The sequence below is a fragment of the Rhinatrema bivittatum genome, chromosome 17 (genome assembly GCF_901001135.1).
Source record: "Rhinatrema bivittatum chromosome 17, aRhiBiv1.1, whole genome shotgun sequence".
NCBI classification, from domain to species: Eukaryota; Metazoa; Chordata; class Amphibia; order Gymnophiona; family Rhinatrematidae; genus Rhinatrema; species Rhinatrema bivittatum.
Window position 1 is genome coordinate 31,461,006 of NC_042631.1, and position 20,930 is coordinate 31,481,935.

Genomic DNA, 20,930 nt, shown 5'->3' on the forward strand with positions numbered 1-20,930 from the left:
CAGTAACACAGCATCTGGTACCATAAGACTCATCAGTAAAAGGAGAAAGCAACTGAACCAAGAAAAAATCAAAATGGGTTCTTGCTTTAGAAAGCAATCCTTTGTATGAACAGAGAAAGGTGAAAAATGATTCTTCTTGATTTAGTGTATACTTAGAATCTACAAGTTCTTATGATCACTGTCCTAGATGACATCATGTGATAAAAATCTTTATTCACCTGTCCTCTTAAAAGTTAATCCTCTGTAATATAATAGGTTTCTGTTGATGCAACAACATTGCATAACATACCCTTTATATTTAGGTTGTCATCTTAATCTCTAGGACACAGTACTAAGGGTTGAAATAAGGGTCAACAGGCAACTTGAAGATGATATCTTTTTATTGGGATAATGTCACATGTTTGTGAGTAAGTTTCAGGAGTTATACGCAGGGACCTCACTTTAACATGCCAGTGATACTGTAATTAACAGAAAAAAAAAAAAAAGCACTGGCTCTACCCATCAATAAACACAATTAGATTCAGCTAGAACAACCAGCAAAACAAGCCTTACCAGTGAGGCTATAAAATGTCAGCGGCATCATCGGGAAAGAGTGAGGACGCCAGGACAGCCAGGCTGGAGCAGCAGCAGCACTGTGATAAAAAAAAACCCAAAAAATGTCGAGATGTTAGGGGACTGATGCAATAAAGTGGGCCCAGCCTAGCACTCAGGTTTACACGTAGTTGGAAGTGCATTTTGGATGCGCTAGAGTAGCACCCAATGCAATAAGGGGATTAGTGTGTTCAAAACGTGCATCCAAACTAATGCGTAGCCGATAGCCCTCATCACATGTAAATTCCATGTAGGTAAGGCTATTAGCTATTATTCCCTCAAACCAGAAAATTGCCAGATGCTCTTTGCACACTTTTTAACGTGCCAAATTTAACTCCAGCCATGGAGCTGGCATTAAAGTCAATCCACGAGTCAAGGGCTCATAAGGATTTAAAAAATACTGTCCTCTCTGCTTCTTCCTACTTTAGTATCATTGCGACACTTAAATCTACTGCTTGGTGTTTAAAAATAAAGATATAATGTAATGGCTTAATGTAAAAAAAAAAAATTCTGGATGCACACTTTTACACACAAAATATGCACTAACAATAAAAAGGGGCAAAATCTGCCTGAAGTGGGATAAAACGGATGCACACCCATTGCAATTCTGGGAGCCCGATGCATTTGAGTGCTAGGGACGCACAATTTTTCCTTAGGCTTTCTACATATGCCTGGTTTCATTTTCTAATCACAGCCGGATTCACTTTGAACATACGGGGTATTTTTGTTCATGCCCCCTTTTTTTGATTGACAACCCCTTTGGCGCCATTTTTTGAGCCCTTTAAAAGATGCCGGCATTTTTCAGACTTTTTCATTACGATCGGAGAGAGACAGAGATTGCCGCTGTGTGACCTGATTTCTTTCGGCGCATCGAACAGTAAGCACCACCTTTGTTTAACTCCAGTTTTCAACTTATTTACACTCTGTGTCCCAATTTAAATAGCAACTTTGACACGGTAATTTCTTATCAAGAAATATTTTGTACGCAAGTTATTCCTATACCAACAAAGGTCTAGCAAGCTGTTTATGTGAATCATTTCGAATTTCTATAACACATGATTTTATATAGCAGAGCCATGTATTTAAATTAATACAATGGTCAGTCCATGCTTTTTCATATGACCAAGGGGTATTGAAATATTAACTAAGAGTAGTGCTTTTGTTTTTAAACATTGTCATACTTGTTTTACCAATATTTATTATTATTTTTATTAATTTTATGAAGAAGGAGGCTATTGTTTTAGGAATAATAATTTGGCACAGGACATTAACCTGCCAGTAAAAAAATATTTTTCATTATCATGTCTTGGCTGTGTTTTACCAGATTTAATAATAGTGGCAGTCCTGTGCATTTGTCATTGCACCATAGTGTTTGTTCTGTAATAGCATTGGTCCAATATTTTTTGTGGGTGAGCATGCAGACTCTAGCAATGTTATTTTTTAAGATATTAAATAATTACATACCAGAATTTCATTTATATTTTTAATGTACATTTTATTAATACTTGTATCCTGTTTCTGTCAACATATTACAGACCATTTGATGCATATTTACAATTTGTAACCCGGACACTCAGAAATTCCAAAATGATAAAGCTGAGGTAAAGGCAATACATTTTTACTGTTAATAATTAATACTTTACCAGATACACAGTCAATATCATTTTTCAATTTTATATGTTACACCACAAATGTATATGTTACCATTTTATATGTTTATATTTATTTTTATCACATAATCCAAAAAGAGGAAAGCTTAATGTTTTTATTTATGTTCACAAAATATTAACTTCACAATGTGTCCAAGGATAAAACATCACACACACTCTCACTCACTCATATAAAAACATTCACATCGAGAGTACACAGCAGGTCAGCATGTATAAATCTTTGACATGTACTATGATCTAACAAACACTTCCCTGTGGAACACTCCACTTACATACTCATTAACACTACATACATTTATACAAATTGCATTTTAAGCTGATATCTCCTGTGTAACATCTCTTGCGATTTTCTAATATTGAAGTGGAATAAGTCTGAGTGGTCAACCCCGACAAGTGGCCCTTGTTTCACCTCCGTTTGCTTCCTCAGGGGGACTTCACCACTGAGAAAATCAAACGACATAATATCAATTTCAATCTAAGGACACATGCTCCATTTGTCTATTCTCCTTCAAAAAATCTCAAAAATATCTACTTCAAATATGCAGACTCGAATGACTCACCACGCAGACGTCTTTATCTTTTCCACGCCCTTCATACAAAGTGCTTAGTGCATTTCAAACCACTCGATGTATTAACAACAGCATATAATCTGAAAAATACCCATAGGCATAATGACTTAATCTCAAAATTTCCAAAAATGTTAGCGCCATCACGAGACCACCACCTCTAATACACCCGCGTCAGCTTACCTTGAAAAACGCTCTCAAATGACCTTACAAATCGCTATACAAATCACCTCGCGAATTGCTGCAGCCAAACAGAAATGTAGCTGGAACGACTCAAACATCAAACGTTTCTTACAGGGTATAACAACCCCATATTCACACTTCCCTCAATATCGCCATTATTTCATTAACCAACTATGAAACTCACCAGAGTTTTATGCGGAATCCTTACCAACCCCTCCCTGGTACGTACCGCAGCGTACTCAATGCTTGTCACATGCTCTTCACGTTCTCATTCGCAAAAAGTTCTGCCATGCTATCGAACGTACTCTGTTGACTCACATGATCCTTACCAACCCCTCCCTTGTACGTACCACAACGTACTCAATGCTTATCACATGCTCTTCACGTTCTCATTCGCAAAAAGTTCTGCCACGCTATCGAACGTAGTCTGTTGACTCACGTACCCAACACATGGTCAATCCCATACTACTCTTCTCGAAACGCAAGAGATGTTACACAGGAGATATCAGCTTAAAATGCAATTTGTATAAATGTATGTAGTGTTAATGAGTATGTAAGTGGAGTGTTCCACAGGGAAGTGTTTGTTAGATCATAGTACATGTCAAAGATTTATACATGCTGACCTGCTGTGTACTCTCGATGTGAATGTTTTTATATGAGTGAGTGAGAGTGTGTGTGATGTTTTATCCTTGGACACATTGTGAAGTTAATATTTTGTGAACATAAATAAAAACATTAAGCTTTCCTCTTTTTGGATTATGTGATATAGATGATATAGAGGAATTGGTTTCACATTACCCAGTGTATGTACCTTATATTTATTTTTATTACATTTTTATGATTTATATTTATTTATTAGTATGTCTTATTTGTTGTATGTTGAGCTCCTGACGCAGCCCCATTGTAAGAGGGCGAAACTCTGCCTGAGTCGGGCTTGTTTGAAAAACTTTGTGTCTCTGTCCAATAAAGAAACCAGATCGGACATTTGGCTTCTAATACAGTATTGTCGCCTCCACGGCTTTGTTAGACAGCCTCCCTTGCTGTTTCATCAGTCCAATTTTTCCTTAGGGCATTCTTTTTTAGCGCAGAAGCAAATTTAAATACTGCATTGGGCACTCAGGGGATGTTGCTGTGCACATGTTAGGAAAAATGGGCGGTCAATACGAGCATCTTATTGCATCAGCCCCTAGGAGAGCCAGACTGGAGCAGCCGCGAAAGCAGCAATATCACCACGACAAAGGGAACCAAAGGAGAAACAGAAGACAAAAGGACCGGCATTTAATGCATTAGAGAGGAACAGGAGGGAGAGAAGAGGGAAAGCTTTAAAGGCTGCAGTAACCACACAGGACCAAAGACATACAAAGAAGAGGAAGGCACACCCGAGTTTAAGTTCATATAACCGAACCATCAGATAACTGTGCACTACGTCACAACTGGGGCGAAGTAAGAGCCAACTTTTATTTATTTGTTTATTTATTTAGTGCTTTTTCTAATACCGACATTCATGATACAGATCATATCATATCGGTTTACAAGGAACAAGGGGTTATAACGTTAACATAAACATAGAGGAAGGCAAAAGTTACAATAAAACAGGGGTACTGGAACTGGGGAGAAGAGGAGCCAGTAGCAGAAGATAACTCGGTAACTATAACAATAACAAATCATTTATAATATCGGTAATGGAGAGCATTGAACAGAGGGCATTGGTAAATTGACTATAGCTGAGATGGGCCTGAATCATTGATCTAACACCAGCTTATATGAACAAATATAGTGATAAATAAAGTCCATTTTATTTCATTTAAATAAAGTACATTTCATTTGAATGCAGGCCTATGTTTTAATGTCTAGGCTTAAAAAGCCAAAAAAGGGGGTAAAATTGAAACAAAAAGTGACCTTTTTCCTGGACAAACTTCCCAGAAATAAAATGGAGCGCTGCTGTTGATCTGTTATTCATTCATATGCTTGCTTTATAATCATGTTTTGTTTATATTATTGTGTCTTTTATTTTCTATATTTATGCTACACACTGCCTGAAATTCTCAGGGCTTAATTTGTAGGGGGAATGGGGTGGAACGCAATTCTAGCACTTCTTTTCAGGTTTAAGAGGCAGAGCTAGAGGCAGAGCTGTTCTGCTCCAGCCCCTCCCCACCAGGAAGCCAGCAGGGAAGAGAAGAGCAAAGGCTGAGCCTGGAGCACATACAGAAAGAAATAGCCACTCTGCCCCCTAATCCAGCCTCCCACATTCTTCCCCACCTCTCCTTCTGTATTACAGGGGACAGAATGGGAAGGGGTTAGGGGTGATACTGAGGCAGACACTGCAAAGACTAGACACAAAAAGGGTTTGAATTAACACACAATAGGACATGGACACTGGCATTTTACCTCAAAGATTGTACTTGGGATAATTCAGCTCTGATGCCAATGATCCCTACCTGTGCAATGTTCTTCTTATAGCTTTTTTTGACTTTTTTTATTGAATGCTCCTACTTTTTAGCTTTATACAGCTATACACAAAGCTGCCCAATAATAGTTTTTCTTTCTTTTAATCTTTTTTGCCTGCAACTAAACTGTTTTGCACCCCCTCCTGTTCTACTAATATAAATATATGATACCCTGGAAGTACTACACCAGGGGTGGCTAACTACAGTCCTCGAGAGCCAGAAACAGGCCTGGTTTTCAGGATACTCACAATGAATATGCATAAGATAAATTTGCATATAATGGAGGCAGTCCATGCAAAACTCTCTCATGCATATTCATTGTGGATATCCTGAAAACCCGGTCTATTTGTAGCTCTTGAGGACCGGAGTTGGCCAACCCTGTGCTACACTATCTGATTGCCCCCTTATAAAAGAAATTAGGACTTCTAGGAAGCCAGCTCATAACCCACTGCTGGAAGAGGGGCTACATCTGCTTGGCCAATTCATGTTCTTCATCGTATGAAAATCCAGATAAACTGCTGAGAAACATCACTATACCATATTCTTACAACCATGCCATCCATGGCATGAAGGGGTGGGTAATTCTGGTCCTCGAGGGCCACAAACCAGTCAGGTTTTCAGGATATCCCTAATGAATATGCATGAAATAGATTTGCATACAACAGGCAGAATGCATGAAAAACTCTCTCCTGCATATTCATTAAGGATATCCTGATAACCTGACTGGTTTGTAGCCCTTGAGGACCTGAATTGCCCACTCCTGACGCAGAGCATAGTCAGTACGCAGACACATAAACTTACCCAGTACAAATTGTTTTTCCCACCATGATATATACATATCAGTAAATAAAGGGACTGATTCACTAAGCTTTTTTCCCCCTAGACCCTGAATAGGAAAAACAAAGCCTTGGCAAATCAGGCCCAAAGTGGCAAAAATGTATCTCATAAGAAAACTATGATCAGGCAAGCATTTTATCTTTTTTAGCAAAATTGTTCAATGCTCCAACCAGATTCTAGAAGATGTGCAAGAAATATTTTGTCATGAAACAATGATATAAGAGAAGTAAACCATGTCCTGTACTTTACTCTTTCAAAAAATAAAAAGACTAGGGGACACTCTATGAAGTTACTATTGAAGCACATTTAAAACAAATAGAAGAAAATATTGTATCACTCATCATACAATTCAGCTCTGGATTTCATTACCAGAGGATGTTGTAATAGGCAGTTAGTGTAGCTCGGTTTAAAAAAGGGTTGGACAAGTTCCTGGAGGAAAAGTTCATAAACTGTTATTAACCATTAACCATTAACCATTGCTTATTCCTGGACATAAGCAGCATGGAATATATCTACTATTTGGGATCCTGCCAGGTACTTGTGATCTGCATTGGTTACTCTTGGAACTAGGATAATGGGCTTGATGGACCATTGGTCTAACCCAGTATAGCAATTCTAGAAACACCACCGATATGCTCTCTCAGTCTTTAAAAAGGCAATTTTCAAAAGTAATTTACCTGGGTAAAAGAGCTTTTTGAAAATTGCCTAACCTGCTTGTACTTGTGAGTACTTTACCTGTATATCTGGGGAAGAATTATTGGGTTGGGATTAGGCCAGGGGAGGCAACAATGTGCATTGTTTTTCATTTTCAAAACTGTGCATGGAACTGTAATCTGTGCCAGGAAATGTAATCTCAGAAAAAGTAGGTACAGATCCCTGTGGGTACTTTTTCCCTGTGCAATTTTGAAAGGGGAAGCACACGTGGCCTTTGCACTTGCCGCAGTTTTGAAAGTTGCCTCCTAAACATAGTACATCTATCATGTCTCCCAGATAGCCTGAAGATGAAGGAGCCAAATCCCCTGCCTTCCTACTCTGCTATGCTCACATTGAATTCATTCAAATGTTTCACCAAGCTTGTATCTACCTTAATCCTTGATCAGTAAAGAAAATTGAATTTATATATCTCATTATCAATGTCCAACTCCAATTCTGGCAGCTTGGTTGGGAACTCTATTCATTGTATCATTGTGCAAGGTTGGGGATGGTCCTATACGTGGAAAACTGTTGCAGAGCCCTGCAGGCTTTACAATAGTGAGTTTCCCAGGTACTATTCTTCACCTGAAACTGTGATCGCCACCTAAGGTAACTCTGGTAACTCTTGTCATCCCTGTCCAGCTCCTGCAGGTAAGAAGCCATTTGCTTGGGACTGGCAAAATCATTGATGTGGATAAAGGAGTCACTTGGCAGGAAACACTCAGAATTCTCCCAAGTTGGACCAAGGACAATAGGCACAGCCCATGAGAACAGGGAGTTTTCCCAGAGCTTCTCAGTGATATAATCCTTATGCTGTGAGTTCTCAAAAGCCAGGTAAAACTTGTACTGAGAGAGTGTAGAGATAAGCTGGTTTCAAGGAAGAGGCATATGATTTTTCCCAAAGACATCTATGGGAATGTAGTTCTTCAGAATCTCATAATACTTCACCCTTTTGGTGTCTGGTCTCCAATTACTGACCACCCAAGCCACCAATTTGGATTTAACTGGGATACTAAAGTTCAGAGTCTCTTTAAGTGGCTCTAGCCAGCCATAGGGCATGAAGATGTCTGAATCTTGCCTGTAAGACATGGTCAGATTTAACAAGTTATTCATGAGATATAGGTTGGGGCTATAACTTGGTGACTCCATGTTGAACCAAACCCAACACTGGTTTTTAAGTTGTTGGCCCTGAGGTAGTTTATTTATTATACTGCTATACACATCCTGATGATGAATGATCACAGCATCAGCATGCCTATACCATTTCCGATCTGCTGTGAAGTGGCATCCTGTGATTCCATAGAGGTCTCGGCACTTATCCAAAGGAAAATGAACTCCAAAGGGCCATGTCCATAATAGGATGAACAGCTCATTATCCTTTCTAGAGGAGCATTTGGTCAGAATAACTATTGGTTCTGTTATATATAAAAATACAGACGCTCATAAAAATCTGTAAGAGGAGTAATATGAATGTCTTTCTTGAAATTTAGTGTTGCAACTTAAATTCCATAGTAGGAACTGGGAAAGGAAGAAACAAATAAATTAGATTTAATATGATTCACTGACTGAGCTGAACTAAAAAGTGAAAAGGTGGGGGAGGGGAAATAAAGAGAAAAATAGAGAAAAACAACAGTAGGAAACAAGATATGTATATTTAATAAATCAAATGGCAAAACCCCCTTTAAAAAATTACAATAAAGAATTAGAGGGGATAATTATTAGCAAACACCTGTAGTGTAAACACCAGTGACCCTAAACAAGATGTAGATCATGAACTTTTGAGGCCTACTGCTATGCACACAGACTGAGTAAAAGGTACAGACCTAAAGCAATGCAGACATGGAGTTTGCAGCCATATGATGTTTTTAGCAACTTTATATGAGACTGGTTTTCCCACAGTGGAGAAAAGACTGTGTTTGTTTCTTCATATCAGAGAGTTGTCATCTCCTCCCAAATGAGAGGAAAACCTTGGACTAGAACTGAGAACATGTCCTTGGTAAACCTTTGTATCCAGCCTGAAACCAGCCTTGAAATAGATATTGTTATAACACCTGTTTTGCTAATGGTCTTTGAAGAGTATATGAGAATATTCCTATGCATCGGGACCTAGATGGCATCATTTGCATCCCACCAATTCCTGTGTCTATAGGAGGTGGCAATATCCAATCTGGATGAACGCTGTACCCTTATGGAACTGAATATTCAAGAGGGAGACTCTAAGGTACCCAGTCAGATTTGGACGTCTGATATTATCTGAATGGATTAGTAAGCTAAGACTGAGTTTATACTCAAAACAGTTGTTCCGTAATGTGAAAGCAACTGTTTGCCAATTATTCTCTTGAAAGGCTTTTGGCCAATTAATAAAGTATCCTTTTCCTGCTGTCATATCTCATGGATACGTCTGTGAGACCTTTTGGGTTTTATCTGTTATCCACTGAAGGGGCTTCATTGGATTAATCCTTGGAGTCAAGGCCGACCCTAGATTTGTGCAGTACTACAGAGGGAGCGAACACTGATTTAAATTACCTTTCAGTTGTGGTAATTTAGTTTGGCAATTGTGCAATTCTTAAGTGCAAAGTTGATCTTGAAGACAACATTTGTATTCTGCTTAACTTACATGTGTTATCGACCAGCAACCCCAAGGGGAGGAGATAGCAATCTGCTATCGACCAGCTCCCCCGAGGGGGAGGAGTTAGCAATCTGTTATTGATCACACCGCCAGAGGGGCGGAGTTAACCATCTGTTGTATATCTGCTAAGGAGTTAGCGATCTGTTATGGATCTCCTCCAGAGGGGAGGAGATAGCAATTTGTTATACTCCATAGGCGGGGTCGATGATCTGTTGTGGGTTGGCTCCCATGGTGTGACGATCTGTAAGATACCGCTCTAGTAGTGTAAGGAATAAACACTTAGTGGGAGTTTATTGTAAACCCTAGTTTATTGTAAACCGGAATGATAAGACCTGGTCTTGAGCGTCAGTATATTAAAAGAATTTAAATAAATAAATAAATAAATAAATAAATAAAATGGTGAATCCTTGGGCCGATGGCAGATGACAGCGCCCTTACATCATCAGAAAATTGGCGGGTCCGCAGCATCAAGCCAGCCCGGGGATTCCGGAGAGAAGCGGTGAGGAGAAGCTGTGGCAGCATCTGTCCGTCAGAGCCAAAGGGAGTCGCCACAAAGGTAGAGAGGGTGGAGCGAGGGCGAGAATAGGCATGAACACAACAGTACCTCCCCCCCCCTTCAAGGGCAGTCTCCTCTTCGGGTACCAGGTTAAGTACCAAAGATGCGCGAGGTGGAACTGATGAAGCATCTCTTATCCAATAGGTCTGAGGCTTCCAAAGATGATTTTGGGGCTGAAGCCCTTTCAGGCAATCAAAACTCAGCCTCTGTACAAACATCCAGGGTCTCTAATTTCTTGAGTTCAAGTTCGTGTATTCACGATGACAGATGAATATTGAGATTGAAAGAATCTAGCAGAATGTATAATGAAGTCAGCATCAATGAGAGGGCTGCCGTGGACGTCACTGAGGTTTCAGTGGAAGTGGTGATGTAGAAACTTGTCCAAAGTCCACTTTAGGGGTGTGCATTCGTTCCCCACGAATTGGGAATCCGCAACGTATAGGGCCATATTCGTTGTATTCGTGGGGAATCACGATACGTATCGTGATTCCCCACGAATACAACGAATCTTCGCCGAATTATTCGGCCGCCTAAAGGAGGCAATTTAAACAAACCCCCCACCATCCTGACCCCCCCAAGACTTACCAAAACTCCCTGGTGGTCCAGCGGGGAGTCTGGGAGCCATCCCCTGCACTCACACCCTCGGCTGCCGGTTTCAAAATGGCGCCGATAGCCTTTGACCTACTATGTCACAGGGGCTACCGGTGCCATTGATCAGCCTCTGTCACATGGCCATCGGCGCCATCTTGTGCTCCTACCATGTGACAGGGGCTGACCAATGGCACCGGTAGCCCCTGTGACATATGAAGGGCAAAGGCTATCGGCGCCATTTTGATTACTGGCAGCTGACAGCCGGAGTGCAGAGGTTCGCTCCTGGACCCCTGCTGGACTTTTGGCAAGTCTTGTGGGGGTCAGGAGGGTCCCCCAAGACTTGCCAAAAGCCCCTGGTGGTCCAGCGGGGGTCCGGGAGTGATCTGCACTCGGGCCGTCAGCTGCCAGTAATCAAAATGGCGCCGATAGCTTTTGCCCTTACTATGTCACAGGGGCTACTGGTGCCATTAGTCAGCCCCTGTCACATGGGAGGAGCACAAGATGGCATGATGGCCATGTGAAAGGGGCTGACCAAAGGCACCTGTAGCCCCTGTGACATAGTAGGTCAAAGGCTATCGGCGCCATTTTGAAACCGGCAACCGAGGCTGTGAGTGCAAGGGATGGCTCCCGGACCCCCTGCTGGACCACCAGGGAGTTTTGCTAAGTCTTGGGGGGTCAGGAGGGTGGGGGTTGTAGTTAATTTAATTTTAGCGGGGAAACAAATAGGAATTGACGTATAAACGTATCGGGGGCCCCCTTGCCGAATGCAACGTATCTGCCCCCCGACGAATATGAATCCTGAATGCAACATATGGCATCCCTCTGCACATCCCTAGTCCACTTGTGAGTTGCTCTTCCGCAGGATGCTGGAAGAGAGATGATGGCAATACCAGCAAAATGAACAGGCTGATGGATGGAGATATCTTCATCCCTGGAATCAACAGTGCTGTAAACCTCCAGCACAACTTCCGAGTGAACCAAATGTAAAGTTGATAGTCAAAGACATCTTCTTCTTCGGAATCAACAGTGCCATAGGCTTCTGGGCATGACTTCCGAGTGAACCAATTGTGAAAGCTGGTAGCTAGAGATGTCTTCTTCTTCGGGACTGATGGTAGCACCAGCAAACAACCAGGCTGGTAATTAGAGATATCTCCTTCTTCGGAATCAACAGTCCTGTAGTCCTTCAGCACGACTTCCGAGTGGATAGATTGTAATGGATATCTCAACTTTGTAGTCTAGGAAGACATTAAAGATGTAGAGTGCCAGCTAGCTATGGCGCACATAACAGCCGCTATGAAAAACAGCAGGTAATAGAAAAACTGCTAGTGATGTTGATAAGATCCTCAAAAGAAGTGGTGGTGAAAAGAATCGTCCAATGCCCACTTCAAATTGTGATACAATAGTGGATCTTCAAATTTGCTGAATGGACTCCTCAGGTTTTCTACAAAACATCTGAGATTAGAGTTACTTACTGTCCCTGAGTCCTTTAGGGCAGAGGTTTGAACCGTTGCTGGTTCAGGGATCACAGAGACAGGATGAGAGAGTGGAGGAGATATTGCTGTATAGCCCAAGAAAGGTCCTCCCACGGGACTCAGGCTTGTCTGTTTCCCGGACAAATAGGGCAAGTAGAAACCTCATGGCCTGGCTGACCACAGTACATGCAAAGGCCGTTCTTCCTCCTAAATCTTCTCTCTTTAAAGGTCAAGTGACGGTGACCAGATTCCTTCAGTTCCTTCTTCTCCACAGCAGGAAGTGCTATAACCCCTCATAGTGCAGGAGCACTGGTTAACTTCAACCCAGGTAACACCTTAGGCCAGAGTTCCTTCACCTTGTCTCGGAGCCGCCAGTCAATCCGAGTGGCTAAGGCTATTAATTCTTCCAGTGAGTCAGATGTCTGAGGAGCAGCCAGCTCGTCCTTTATGCGGTTGTCCAGGCCTCTGCAAAGAGTATCTTCAGACATCTGGGGGTCCCAGCAAAGTTCCACTGCAAGAGTTTTAAATTCAATGGCAAATTCCACCAGAGATCTGTTGCCTTGCTTCAGGTCCAACAAAGCAAACCCACCAACAGACATACAAGCAGAGTAATCAATCCTTCTATGTCCTGCAAGATAGGGTCCTTGTGTTCCCACAAGGTAGATGCCCACGATAAGGCTCTCCCATCCAAATAAGACAGAATGTAGCTGGTCTTAGAGAGGCCTGTGGGAAACAATGAAGGTTGTAAGGTGAAATGTAAGCTGCACTGGTTCAAGAAGCCCCGAGTCTTTTGGAGTTCTCCGGAGAATCGAATAGGCACCACCAGTGGAATAGCTGACTTTAAAGTTACCTCTGGTAACTGACCTTCTTGTTTAGAAGCTGTGCCTTGTACCTTCTGCGTGTGAAGCTGGTGAAAAGCTGCAGTAAGTTTCTCCAAGGTTTCTTACTGTTCTGAGATGCGTTGAGCCAGACCCTGGATAGCCTGCAAGGCAGAAAGGTGAGCCAGGTCCATGGGCTACAGACATCAAATACCTTTAGCTGAATCCCCAGGAGTACTGCTTCTTCAATACTTTTCTGAAAGCTGAATTCACTGAGGTTTTTCTCTCCAATTCTTCTCCAGTACTGTTAGCCGGATTCACTGGAGTTAGCAATCTGTTCAATGCTGCTCCCCCAAGGGGAGGAGCTAGCACTTTTGTTATCGACCAGCTCCCCTGAGGGGGAGGAGTTAGCAATCTGTTATTGACTGTTATTGATCACACCGCCAGAGGGGCGGAGTTAACAATCTGTTGTATATCTGCTAAGGAGTTAGCGATCTGTTATGGATCTCCTCCAGAGGGGGGGAGAAAGCAATTTGTTATACTCTGTAGGTGGGGGTCGATGATCTGTTGTGGTTTGGCTCCCATGGTGTGGCAGTCTGTAAGGAATAAATACTTAGGGGTAGATTTTATAAATCTGCGCCCGCGCGCACTTTTGTTCGCGCACCAGGTGCAAACAAGAGTACGCAGGATTTTAATAGATACGCGCGTAGCCACGCATATGCATTAAAATCTGGGGTTGGCATGCACAAGGCTGCCCAAAATCGGCAGCCTGCATGCGCCAGGCCGCGCAGCCTGCCTCCGTTCCTTCCACCCCGCCCCCGCACCTTCCCCTCCCTTCCCTTACCTAACCCACCCCCCCAGCCCTATCTAAACCCCCCCTACCTTTGTTGCACTAGTTACGCTTGCCCGAGGCAGGCATAACTTGCGCGCGCTGGGCCGGCTGCCGGCGCGTCATGGTCCGGTCCGGGGGCTGGTCCAGAGGCCTTGGCCATGCCCCGGAATGCCCCCAATGACGCGCCAGCTGTGATACGCCCCAACACACCTCCAATGATGCGCTGACCGTGACACGCCCCAACACGCCCCCAATGATGTGCCAGCCGTGACACGCCCCCGACACGCCACCCAGGCAAGCCCCGGGACTTACGTGCATCCCAGGGCTTTGCGTGTGCCAGCAGCCTGTGCAAGTTAGGTTCGGCGCGCTCAGGGGGAGTTTGGGGTAGGTTTTCGGGGGTTACGCGCGTAACCCATGCGCGTAACCCTTTGAAAATCTACCCCTTAGTGGAAATTGTTGAATCCTTGGGCCGATGGCAGATGACAGCGCACCCAGGAGGATATCCCGAGAGGGACCACCGGCTAGGCTGGAGTATGGAGGCAAACACAGATAGTTCTTTATTAGAAGGGAAGTAGAACCACCAGAGGTGGCAGTAGTGAGTTGATGTGCCCGGCAGGGCTGAAGTCACTCAGATACTGGAACTGTGATCTCTGGATTGCTGAGCTGTAGAGAGAGACTATAGGTAGTGAGTAGACAGAGTATGCAGGATACATAACCAATAGGAGATGGTACACTCACAATTGTAGATATCTGTAATGGTTTTCTATGCAACAGAGAGTCTTCAGTATATTCAGGAACAGGAGCCACAGGCAAGTACTGGTTCCTATATGCAGTCTGGAATAAGAACTCTCAATATCTGTGTATGAGATGGCTTCTGGAATAGAAGAAAATCTTTGGAGAGTTGTAGGAACATAGGCCCTCATGGAGCGAGTACCGGTTCCTGTCTGCAATCTGTAATAGTAATGTACCAGATATAGGTATGCGATAGCTTCTGAGATAGAAGAGAGTCTGTGAAGGGTTTTAGGAACATGGGCCCTCGTGGTGCGAGTACCAGTTCCTATCTACAATCTGCAATAGTAAATCACAATCTCCGTACCTGCGATAAAGTCTTAGACAGAAGGGAGTCTTCAGAGATTAGGAACATAGGCCCTCATGGAGCGAGTACCGGATCATATCTGTAATAGAACTCACAGTGTTCATGTCTGTGACTGCTTCCAGGCAGTAAGGAGTCTTCTGAGCATTCAGGGACGTAGGTGCTCGAGGAGCGAATACCGGATCCCGTCTTAGCAGTCTGAAATCAAGAAGAGAGAGCAGGGCCCCCGAGGAGCGGGTACCCTTTGGTAAGTTTATGGAGGTAGAGCAGCAGAGACGTTTCCTCCTTGCTAACTTGATCCATAGTAGCAAATGAAGACCTTTTAAGTTGGAAGCGAATGATGTCACTATGGGGGGACGCCCCCGAGGTTCGTGCCCTTGCCGGTACAAACTCTGGAGCACGTGTGTGCGCCCTTACGTCATCAGGAACATGGCGGATCCGCAACGTCAGGCCAACCTGGGGATTCCGGAGAGAAGTGGTGAGGAGAAGCTGCGGGAGCATCTGTCCATCAGAGCCAAAGGGAGTCGCCACAAAGGTAGAGAGGGTGGAGCGAGGGTGAGAATAGTCATGAACGCAATAACATGACAGTGCTTGCACTATAAAACTAAAACTGAAAACAAAAGAAACAAAATATATAATTGTACCATATTAATCCTTGTTTTACCATATGCTGCTAATAAATTAATTGACTACCTCAAGGTATTAAGAGAGGGTCAAAGTAGAAAAAGGGTTAGCATGAATAGTCTCAAATACTATGAGAAGTGCATGGCAGCCACCTACAATGGTAGGAACACCCCAGGATTCAAAAAAGAGCAAAGGGCACCAACAAAATTGGTAGAAAGCCCTGGGCAGGGAGAAGCCAGAGGAAATCCCTGGAAGAAGCCTGTAGTGGTCCTAAAGTGCAAATCAGATCTCAGACTTGCATATAATATATAGAACAAAAGACTAATTGAACCCTCAAGAATCTAGGAGATGGGAAACCTATTATCCCTGGTCCAGGAGAAGTCAGAGGAAATCCCTCAAGGATGCCTGATGTAGTTTCCCTACTGCATCATTTGGGGAAGGGCCTGGGGGGTTCAGGCTGGGAGTTGGACTTCTCCTTTGTTGTGGTATACTCCATCAAAAGCTAAATACCAGATGAGACCAATAATCAGTAAGAACTATAAGGGAAGGGTGTTAGAAGAAATAGGCCAAGGAGGCATGAAGCCATACTCAGTAAGATCTGTGTAAAGCCTTGGATTGTCATAGAAAGACCAATAGTCAACAAATACCATAAGGGAATTTGAAAGAGCCTTGAAGATGGCCAGAGCAGAAGCAAAATCACCCAAAGATACCAAGAGAGACTTGGAGCAGCAGCAACAACAGCAGTGGAAATTAAAATCATAAATGGTAGGTGCAGAGTAGCAAAGCAAGAGGAGCAGCACCAATGAGCTGAGGCAGGAGAAAGAATAGTATCAAAACCTCAAGGCAACAAAAGAGGCAAAGCGATGCCAGGAGTGTCATGAACACAGCCCAAGAGTCCATGAGTGGTGCAGCAAGTGAAAAAAACATTGGATTGACATGATAAGACCAAGAATTGGCAAGTACTGTAAGGGAAAGGAATTTGGAAAGAATAGACCAATAGTCAACAAATACCAGAGCAGAGACAGAACCACCCAAAAGTACCAAGAGTATCTTGGAGCAACAGTAGCAGAAGCAGTGCATTGGCAATTAAAATTACAAATAAGATTGCAGCATAGAGAATGAGACAGAGAGGCATAAAAATCCCAAAGATGTAAAGTAAACAGTATTAAAACAGTCAGATTCATCAAAACCCCAAGACATAGAGTACAGGGAATTGCAAACAGCACAGCGGTATCAATACCCCAAGGCATAGAGTGCTGGATATCAAAAACAGCACAGAGACATCAAAACCCCCAAGGCATTGAGTATGGGGAATTGTAAACAGCATGGATGCATCAAACCCCTCAAGACATAGAGTGCGGGGTATCAAAAACAGCACTGCGGCATCAAATTCTCTACGGCTTAGCTTGTATTGTATGCCAAAAAGCAAGGAGGCATCAAAACCCTAAGACAGAGTATGTAAGAACACACAGCACAGAGGCATGAAATGCCCCAAGGCATCATGGGAGGTGCAAAGGGAACTAACAACAATTGTATAAACAGCCCAAGGCATCAAAACAGTAGCCAAGGCAGCACCAGCAGTGGCATGAATAGTACCCCAAGGCACCACAAAACAGCAAAATGGTACTAGCAGTGGCAGGTGTTCTTGAAGGCACCCCGAGAAAGCCAGAAGCAGGCCGGGCAGTAACAGTGGCAGACTTAGAAAGATTTAGAGCCAGGAAAGAGGTGGTGAGAGGAGAAACTTATATTTTTTCTTCTTTAAACACTATTTTGTGGAAGGGGGGGGGGGACGACAAAACACTTCAGTATAAACAAGAGAGAAGCAGGATGGGAGAACTAGGCCAGGTTCCTACAAGACACAAGGAAGCAGCAAGGAGGAGAACCAGAAAACATATGGGGTGGACGGACAAACTTGTAATTTTTTATTTTTTTTTATACATTTTATTTTGGGACAAAACACCCCAATGTAACCAAGAAAGAAGCAAGTTTGGAGAACTAAGCTGGTATCTAAGCAGCAAACAACACAAAGGCATCAAAACTCCAAAGTATAACAGTAGGGCCATGGCAGTAAGGCAGAGTGGCAGCAAGACCCCCAAAATGTATTGTCAGGGGTATGGCAGCAAAGTATATCATCAGGAGCAGGGAAGCACGACAGCATGGCAGCACGACAACCAAAGTGTAGTATCGAGATTAGGGCAGCAGAGTGGAACAATACCCTCACAGTATATCATCAGGGCTTGGCAACAAGGCAAATTGACAGCAGAACCACCAAGGTGTAGCATCAGAAAAAGGATAGCAAGGCAGATGGACAGCAAAAGTCCTAAGATGTAAATCCAGGGGTATGGCAGCAAGACACAGTGGCATCAGCACTACCAAGGTGTAGTGTCAGGAACAGAACAGCAAGACAGAGTGGTAGTCAAGACCCTCAAGTTGCTTTCAGTAGTCCTGCCAGTTGCATGGAAATTCTGGAAAACCCAGCAAAGGCAGATTGATTTTGAAAATGACCAATTTTTTTTTTTTTTTAATTTCTGAATTTTATTTCAAATTACAATTGAAACATTTTACATAAGAAAAAAGGAAGACAATAAGAAAACAAATTTTTGGAAATCATTCCTCATCTTTCTAGATAACTTCTAGACAATAATTGTCTCCTAAAATTATAAGCAAAAGAAGGAGATCCTAGGAGTTAAAGCGGTATAATAAGAAATTTAAACACATCTAATATAATGTATAGTCACAAGGTTATTTGCAATTATTACTTTTTAACTGTCTACCCTTCTTTACCTATCCAGAGTGAGAGTCCAGGTATGAGCGTAGTTGGTCTAACTCAGTAAATATATACCTATTATTATTATATACCAAGATACATCGACATGGATATTTCAGATTAAATTTCGCTCCTCTAGATATCACTTCACATCTTAAATTCAGGAAAGCTTTTCTTTTTTCTTGAGCTCTTCTAGTGATATCGGGGAATACTCTTACTTGAAAGCCATAAAATAGTAATGCTTGATTTTTAAACAATCTTCTCAGTACTTCATCTCTGTCCATAGTATGTTGAAAGGACAGAAAAACAGTTGCACGCTCCTCTATCTTAGCCTCAAAGGATTTTTCTATAAAGTCAGTCAAATTATCAGGAGAGTTATCTTTATCTTTTAATTCTTGTTCCCGAAACTCTCTATCTTCAGCTTTCTTTCCTGGAGTATAATAATACCTCATCACAGAGGGTAGATTTTCTTCTGAATATGCCAAAATGTTCATAAAGAAACTTTTAATAATTCTTTTAAAGGCATCGATTTTGTTTTCGGGAAGTTAAGAATTCTCAAGTTACTTCTTCGCATCTGGTTTTCTAAAAAGTCCAATTTTCCATTTACGTATGAGTCTGACTTTATAAGATTCACCTGCACTTCTTTTATGTTATTAATATCTTTATCCAGATCTTCGATTTTAGTTTCCATTATCTGAACTCTTTTTTCAAGATCATTAGATTTCTCTAAACTCAATTTCACAGCATTTGTTAGATCGACTATTGCTTTATTCATAACTATTAAGGCTTTCCATATTTCTTCAGAAGTTACCTTATCCGGAGCAGTCAATGGATGTTTTAGTACTACGCAAATCCCTTCTTCTTCTCCTCTTTTGTTCAGAAGGCCTTCCTCATCTCGCTGCACACGCTCCGCTCCTAACTCACATCCCCTGGAGCCTGTGCTTCCCAGGCTCACCGAAGCCGGCGTAGATTCTATGCCGCTTCTCTGGGGTTCTTCCGATGTTGCTGTGAGCAGGTTTGGAGCGGTTTCCTGCTGTTGACCCAAATCCCCTGGTGCTTTAGTATTTGTCTCTACCCATTTTAAGTTAAATTTTATTTTCCCGAAGAGGAATGCTTAGAATTCAGTAATTTCATCTTTCATCCAACTTTTTCAAAAGTTGCGCTACCAGCACAAAAGTTGAGGTATATGTATTATCACATTTCATTTTTTTAAACTGGCAGAATCCCAACATAAAGGTTGTTAATACCTGTAACACACACCTAGATATTAAAAGAAAAAGTTTGATCAAATAGGCCGCATGACCAAGTTTGTTAAAAAGTATGTGTTCCTACTAGAAGGGATATGTACCTCGTTTCCCCCATTATAGTACACTTTTTTTTTTAGATCCCATCTGGTACCATCCTGAATGATGAATGTTCATGATATACCATGCCATTAAGAAGACATAGACACTGGGCACACTGGTTGGTGGATAGAAAAGATAATGCTGAGCCACCTTGGCCAGTACAATCCAGAAAATGGATTTGTGTGCCCAATATGCCAGCAGATCTGTGTCCATGTCCACGATGATAGACAGTGTGTCATTTCTGCTGGGTTTTTCTTTGTTGGAGTGTGGCAAGGGTCTTTGCTGCTAGTTATTCTAGCTATGGACTTTGTCAGAAATGATAGGTCTATGGGGGCAATGTGGTTGTGATGTATTGAAATGGGGAAGAAATGGCAGTTGAGAGAGTGCTGCTTGTGCTCACTGCTCACACTATTTTCTGGGGTAGCTACTCTTTCAGCATAGGCTGAATACAGATTGTAAACTCAGTGGAACGGGGGAGTCTCTCAGCCGTCATTTATGCAAACAAACCTATGAGCTGTGCACATGAAAGACTTATTGTGTGTGGAATGTCTTGGGGAGGGCAGCAAGCAGTGCCAGTGCAATGGTATACAGCTGCCCTAGATGGTGATATCATCAGGCCATCATATCATCTTTCTCTCTCTCACACTATCTTTCTCCAGCCGATTCACATGGCCCACATCTCTCTCCACCCGATTCAAATGGCTTGCATCTCCAGAGCCTCATTTCGCTCACCGCATCCCAGCGCTCACCTCATTTGCTTTAAAACATGACGCCCAATGCAGAGAGGTGTGCTGGCTTGACTCAGGTTTTCTTAGCACTGGAAATGTTACTCCTGGTCAGAGGTGGAGTAAAATTTCGAGCACTTGTGTCAGTCTATGCGCGGAAGCTGAAATTTTAACATCAGGACCTGTAATTGGGATTTATGCACAGAAAACATGTTTTGTGCACAAAAAGTATTTTTTATGCACATAAAACACATCAAATAATACCCAACAATTAGATTTAATAAGGATAAAAAATCCCACACTCCATATCTGAGAAATTTTGATTTCCAGTAACCCTGCAATTGTTAAGGATTAGTGGGGGGATGGAGGAGGTCATAAACTTTCTCCTCTCTCTCATATACATATACTTCCTAACCCTCATGCACACTTACACTTATACACACACATACAAATACACAAACATGCACATTCAGAGGTAGCAGAACACTTT

General features: G+C 42.4%; 1 protein-coding gene across 1 annotated transcript; it reads right to left on the reverse strand.

Moving 5' to 3' along the window:
- Positions 1–7,137: 7,137 nt before the first annotated feature.
- LOC115079478 (galactoside 3(4)-L-fucosyltransferase-like) lies at positions 7,138–19,144 on the reverse strand. The gene is given in 2 exon segments (XM_029583101.1): positions 7,138–8,426; positions 18,934–19,144. Coding segments are annotated over 2 exon segments (1,161 nt in total). The 3' UTR covers positions 7,138–7,476.
- Positions 19,145–20,930: the final 1,786 nt, after the last annotated feature.